The sequence below is a fragment of the Echinops telfairi genome, unplaced genomic scaffold (assembly GCF_000313985.2).
Source record: "Echinops telfairi isolate 266 unplaced genomic scaffold, ASM31398v2 ScPeMD7_7458;HRSCAF=8496, whole genome shotgun sequence".
Taxonomy (NCBI): Eukaryota; Metazoa; Chordata; class Mammalia; order Afrosoricida; family Tenrecidae; genus Echinops; species Echinops telfairi.
In genome coordinates, this window is record NW_022111358.1 from 22,961,191 (window position 1) to 22,968,236 (window position 7,046).

At 42.1% G+C, this 7,046-nt stretch overlaps 1 protein-coding gene across 6 annotated transcripts in view; it reads left to right on the plus strand.

Annotated features, from left to right (window-relative positions):
* Positions 1 to 266: 266 nt before the first annotated feature.
* The window catches only part of SPAG9 (sperm associated antigen 9), a 71,076-nt gene continuing 64,296 nt past the window's right edge, over positions 267 to 7,046 (plus strand). For all 6 annotated transcript variants that reach the window (XM_045299936.1, XM_045299938.1, XM_045299939.1 and 3 more), the window contains exons 1-2: positions 267 to 594; positions 6,692 to 6,842. In XM_045299936.1, the coding sequence (XP_045155871.1) occupies positions 434 to 594; positions 6,692 to 6,842 (312 nt within the window). In that variant the 5' untranslated portion in view covers positions 267 to 433. The remainder of the gene's footprint in view (positions 595 to 6,691; positions 6,843 to 7,046) is intronic.

Below are 7,046 nucleotides of genomic sequence, written 5' to 3' on the forward strand. Positions count from 1 at the left end.
GTTGAGAATGTTTCCTCTCTCCTGTGTACAAATAGTAAAGTCCTTTTTGTTTCCACAGAGAGGCGTGTTTGAAAGGGTTAGCTAGCCGTCTGTTTGATGGAGGAGTGTGCATAAATTATGCAGATCTCCAGGCTTGGCAGCCAATGGGCTCGGCCTGGCCCGCCCGTTGCCCGGGGACGTAGTTAATAGGCTGGCTGGCTCTCCTGGTCGCTGCAGAAATGCCCCGAGCAGCCGCTCTCTGGTTCCAAGGCGGGGAGAGCGGATGACGTCGTTGCCTCCGAGCTGCAGCAGGATGGAGTGGAAAGCTGCTGCTGCTGCTGCTGGCATTGTTTTTGTGGCAGCAGCTGAATGACAGATCCTCACTACAAAGATCCCCCTTTGGCCCCGGTGTAGGCCTCCTGGTCCGGGTGTTCCACCATGCCAGCGCAGCGCCATGAGTCCTGGATGCATGCTGCTGTTTGTGTTTGGCTTTGTTGGCGGGGCGGTGGTCATTAATTCTGCTATCTTAGTCTCGCTCTCGGTTTTGCTGCTTGTGCACTTCTCTATTTCTGCCGGTGTGCCAGCTCTGACGCAGACTCTGCCAAGGATACTCAGGTACTCCGGTTTGTCTTGGAAGCCCGTGCTTAGCTGGGTTTTTCGTAAATTGTTAGCTTCACCGAGATCTGCTTGGTAACCATTTCTGTTGCAGATGGAAACAATGGAAAATGGCATGAAGCTAAGATTCCTGTTCTTATTTATAGTACTGGCTGGGCCAAGTAGAACCTAGGTAATACTGATTGGGCTTTGTGTTTTGAAACCACCAACCAAAGAAAAAGGCTTTTCCTATTGTCCATAGGCACAAGTACGAGGTCAGTGTGGTCCCAGAGGAAAGGGGGGCGAGCAGGAGCTGGGCACCGGCTCTGAGTTACACAAGGCTGCGTTTAGGGGCAGATAGCTCAGCTGCGAGGACTTGCAGTGGGTTAGACGCAGGTCTAAGGTATGTCTTGTTCCAATTGTCCTTTGATGAATGGAGGTGCGGGCATCCTTTTTCTGTTTTGGGTGGGGGGTGGGGGTGGTTGGGTTGCTAGCAGCTTTTGGGAATGGGCAATTTAACTGCCCTCCTGAAACAACGTCTCTTTTGCTGTGAAAGGCTTTAGGTTGAGGAATGCACCCCTCCCCCATTTTTTACACATCAAAGTTGGGAAAGCTTTACAAAGCCTATTCACTATTGTTTTGTCCGATGGTGCCCTTTCTTCCCTCCTAGCCTTGAAGCTAGGGTCATTAATCCTGGTGGCTTTACTTTTGGTACTCACATCCTGCTGGGGACATCTTGTACAGTTGAGACCTTTAAGGTTTTAAACACTCTGTTGCTTGTTTGCTTTAACTAATCAAACTAAAAAGAACTCACTGGTCAGATTTTGCTTTGTGCATGATTTTAAATGGGGCTCATAGTGCCCTCTTCATAATATTAAAAGTTGACTTAAAACGAAAATGTCCAAATGCTAACAGTGGATTTAGATACATCAGCATGAGCTAAAGCAGTAGTTCCCTCCCTCAGTTTGTCTTTTTTAATACACACATCATTTTAAGTCTAACAAGGGTTTCAGGCCCAGAAGTTAAATTTCAGCCTACTCTGTGGTGTAGAACAAGGTACTACTGGGTGATTTACACATTTTCTCTGAATTACACAAATTCAGGCCAGTCTTGTGTTTATTTTACATAGAAGAGTTTTAGATGTGTATACTTCTAAGAAACTAACCTCTGGATTAAGAAATATGTGGAGTTTTAAAAGTAGACTGATTTTAAGTAGGGGCTGTCTTAGGTAGGTCCCACCTGAGAAAGGCAGCGTGGCTCAGTGGGTGGGAGGCCAGGCTGACTGCAAGGGCTCTGTCACAAGTAAATGTAGAACCTTTGGCAGATTGTCTGATCTCTCAATGCCTGAGTTTCCTCATTGGAAAGTATTTACCCTGTTGGGTGTGTGTAAGTGAGATTATGATTTGGTATTTCATCAATTGCAAGATAGATAATAAATTACACAAGGAAATAACTTAATAGTCACTTATCTGTTACCATTATTTTTAGCAAAACTATTAAAGCTCTAGCTAGTTTATTGATAAAATAACACCATTAAATGAATCATTTCTTGACACTGTTATTCTGACTGAATAAAAGAATGCCAAAATCTTCCATGTTAAAAGTAAATTTTGAGGAAGTATGTAGCATGGTTTTAAGGAAAGCACGTTGGCCTTTGATTTGGACAAACCTGGTTTTGAATTCTATCTCTGCCAATGACTAGGCTCTAGCTTCTGAACAAACAGAATAACCGTGAGGATGGTGCAGACAGGTGGTGTTTCGTTCTGTTGAACACAGGCCCACGATGAGTGAGAAGCAACTTCAAGACACCTACCAACCACAACAGTCTCTGTATAAAATATTGAATAATGCGGGAAGCTTCAAAAGAAGGTGGAAAAAACACACAAAGTACCAAAAGGAACTGGTCCACTATTTCAAGAGGTGATATGAACAAGAACCAATGGTACTGAAGAAGTCCAAGCTGCACTGAAAGTATTAGCTAAGAACAGGCTCCACGAATTGATAAGAATACCAATTGAAATGTTTCAACAAGCTGATGAAGCACTGGAAGCACTCACTTGTTTGTGCCAAGAAATTTGGAAGAGAGTTACTTCCCCAACTGAATGTCCATATTTGTGCCCGTTCCAAAGAATGGTGACCAAACAGAATACTCAAATTATAGAACAGTATCAATGATAATCACATGTAAGTAAAATTTAGCTGGTGGTCATCCAACAACTGTTGCAACATACATTGATAGGGAGCTGTCAGAGATTCAGGCCAGATTCAGAAGAGGACATGGAACAAGGAATATCCAGAAAGATGCTTACTTGTGTTTTTATTTCCTATGCAGAAGCATTCAACTGTCTGGATCATAACAAGCTTTGGATACCCTTGGGAAGAATGGGAAATTCAGAACACTTTAATTGTGTTCATGTGGAATCTCTACATGGATCAAGGGGCAGTTGTGTCAGCCGAACAAGGGAATAAGACACAGTTTAACATCAGGAAAGGGGTTATGTCAGGGTTGTGTTCTCTCACCGTACTAATTCAGTCTGTGGCCGAGCAACTATTCAGAGAAGCTGGATTATATGAAGAAGATTGTGGCATCAGGATTGGAGGAAGGATGCTTGCGGTCGGTGCGGGACCAGGTGACATCTCTTCGTGTTGTATGTAAGACTGCCATGAGTTGGAGCCAACTGATGGCACCTGACAACATCATCTGCCTCCAAGTAACACTTTTCTTCATCATGAGCTGAGAAAATACCCTTGCTTCCCAGGCCTGCTCAAAGGCTAACTGAGATAAGTAAGTCATCTCGCTCGGTGCCTGCCACATGGTAGGTGTCTAACAAATGAAACCTTTTTTCAAAACCCCATGTATATAAAATTGACTTGCATTAAATGTGAGAAACGCTGCTCTAAACAATTGCTTTCAACTGTACATTAAACTAACATTTAAATAACCTACTGGAAAATGGAAGTAAGACAATTTTGAAAAGAATGTAACAGGACTCTGATAGTGGTGATAGCTTTGTTTCAAAACAGTAATAGAATGAAACATCTGAAGCTTAATTATTTTTCATTGATAACACAATCTGGTTTGTTTGAATATGAAACATTTACTGAAGCATTTAATGCAAATAAAGCGCCAAACATCTATCCCACTTTAGTTCAGGACTAATGTATACATTTTAGGGCCTTGTGTAAACGAGGATTCTAATTAATTTCAATAAGGACAATTTAGTGCCTCATCCTGTCCGTGCGTACTTCATCAATAAAACAGGAGAAGGGTATGTAGTAGATTTTCCATAGTTGAAGCATTGTGACTTAGACTATCAGTGTCCTGCTTGACAGCGAACTGGAGGGGTCTGAATAAAGTTCTGAGTGATTGCTCACAGCAGTATAAAGATGTGCTCTCTGCTTGTAGGATTTGTTGATGGGAATAGAGAGTAATGCGCTCGGTAATTGATGTGGGTGAAAATGCGTGTGTTGTCACTGGTGTAAGAAATTAATTTTGATGACCGGCCTTATATTTTGATTTCTGTTAGCAATGTGATGGATTCTTAGATGTCTGTATTGCCTAGCTGGTTCTCTTTGCATTTTGAGTTAGAACTCCATCTGATTAAATTCCCTGATTAAAGTACTATTTGCTTAAATCACTAAGGTATATTAAAAAACACGGTCTACTCCCTGGGGGACGGACAACAGAAAAGTGGGCGAAGGGAGACTTCGGACAGGGCAAGATATGACAAAATAATAATTTATAAATTATCAAGGGCTCATGAGGGAGGGGGGAGCGGGTAGGGAGGGGGAAAAATAAAAATAAAAAACACGGTCTAGCCAAGCAGTTCTTAGATGCTTAGGTTTCCATTTTCAAGATGTGTGCCACCAAAATTGGGTGGGGAGCAACATCAGCTTGCCAACTCCCCACCCCCCCACCCCCCCAGCTACCAGTGACTGTCACCGTTTTTGATAAGTGAAAGGACATTTAACATCAAGGATGCAGAAACGCTGTCGTTTAACACACAGATACGGGCAGTCAATCTCAAATCACAGGTTCTACTTTACAGAGAAATGTGTCTGTGTTCATTATGTACTATGTTGTCCCATGAAGATATAACACAGTGGCCTCATGAAAACTTTGCTGCTGGCCAGCATTTGAGAATAACTGCTGTAAACAATAGCTGACTACTGCACTTAATTTTTTTCTCATTGGTCTTTCTGGCAACTTGTGGTCACAATCTTAGGTTTGGTATTAAAATCTAGCCTCTTAGTGTGCTACCTTCTTGCATTTGAGTTTTTCTCCAAAATAAACAGGAAAGGTACTCCAAGTGTGAAGAAGTGATAGATCCATAATGAACTCTGATGGGAGTCCATTTTTCTGTTTTATTTTCTTGCTGATAGTGCCGTTTCTCGCCCTTTGCTTCACCTAGCTTTTTTATTTATTCATTCATTTATTTATCTATCTATTTGTTTGTTTGTTTGTTTATAAAACATTTTATTAGGGGCTCATACAACTGTTATTGCAATCCATACACACATCAATTGTGTAAAGCACATTTGTACATCATTCTCAAAACATTTTCTCTCCACTTAAACCCCTGACATTAGGTCCTCATTTTAACCCTCCCTCCCTGCTCCCTCCTCCCTCATGAGCCCTTGATAGTTTATAAATTGGTATTTTGTCACCTTGCTTTTAAGAGTGCCTTCTTCCAGGGTTGGTAATCCTCTTTGATTGTTCAGAATTGAAGACCAGACGGACGCACTGTGTTAGGAGAGGGCATTTTCAGAAGTGGCATCAATTTCTGTGGAATGAACAGTTTATTTAGGAAAATGGATTATTTTCTCACTGTTCTTTGTAACTTCCTTGTGTCAATTCTGACATACGTTCTTGCCAGTAGAGGTGTGGGTTCCAGGAGTCCCCCAGCCTTTAGGACCAATTCATTTCTTCCTAGTTCCCATAGTTGTGATTTAATGACCCGGGGTGACATGTTGATAGGCTCGGTACTTTTTCTCCCCCAAAGCCTTTGCCTGGGAGCTTTCTGTGCATCAACAGAGGATGTGTTTTCTTGTTGAAATTCCATTATAATTCAAATTGTAGCTTGGGTGCATTGAGATTTCCCACAAAGCAGTGGAAATGCTACAACTTTTTTTCTCTTTTTAAAGAAACTTTCTACTCCGTATTTAGAAAGAGCTAACAGTTTTATGAGGGAGCTTCAAGAAGTTGATGGGGGGAAATGGCATTGAAAGATAAGAGATTTTTTTTCCTCACAAACTTTTTGAAATCCCTGATATGCCTGTCCTGTGTCTGAAATCGTTTCTAGTGGTTCTGTTGGGAAGAAAAGCTTTTTTCGTCTCTCTGTGGGGAATACCAATTTTCAAGTATGTGGGGTTTTTGAAACTATTTAATCAGTGTCCCTGAATTCGCACGCATAGGCTTTTCTTATAGGCAGGAAAGATCAGCCTAGAAGAGGTATTGGCAGACAATCAGAGGATAATATGAGAATTGAGGAAAGCTGCAAGCAGACGTTGATGTCACTTCCAAATGGGGGCGTCTGTGGGTTGGCAGACTTGCTTAGGCAGGGCTAGCCTGAGCCCAGTGAAAGCTTAGCAATTGCTTTGCTCTGCAGCCAGACCACAGACCGATTCCTAGGAAGGAGCTCAGCAGTAATTCAGAAGACGCCCTATACCACTGACTTCTACTTTTCTTAGTTGTTTTTTTGGTAGCTAATTTAAATTTAGGAAACTGCCCATTATTTCCCCTCTAAGTCTTATTGTGCAGATGGTCGGACAGTATTATTGAAGAGTGATGATTCTGGTCATTGTTTCCCAAAGTGGGTAATAACTGCTGCCTCTTAAGAGTCCCTGGAAAGAGCCCAAGGAGGGAGGCTGTCCAGGCAGATACTTAGACAGTTTCCTGTATTATGAGCTGTCGTGCAAACATTTCTAATTGTCAGGAGGGCACTGAGCAATTTTTTTCCTGAAAAGCAGGTGGTAGGCCAAATAAGTTTGGAGCCTGTATTTTAAAGCAACTTATTTAGGCTTACTAAAGAACTTATCTAGGCTTACTTATTTAGCGGGACAGAAAAAAAGAATGGATGATTGATTTTTTTTTTTTTTTCCTTCCCTCGCCAAATAGAAAAGAACGTCCTATCTCGTTAGGGATTTTCCCATTGCCTGCTGGAGATGGATTGCTTACACCTGACACTCAGAAAGGAGGCGAGACCCCTGGATCAGAGCAGTGGAAATTTCAGGAATTGAGTCAACCACGTTCTCATACCAGCCTAAAGGTAAGTGTCAGTCTACTTTCCCATTTACGCTTTCTTTTCCTCCTCTTTTATTGTGTTTCAGGTGAACGGGATCAGCGAAAACCGGACGCGTTTTCTATTGGATAGTTTGTAAATGGAATGACACATACACACACACACACACACACACACACACACACCACACACACACACACCACACACACACAGCACAAACACACACCACAC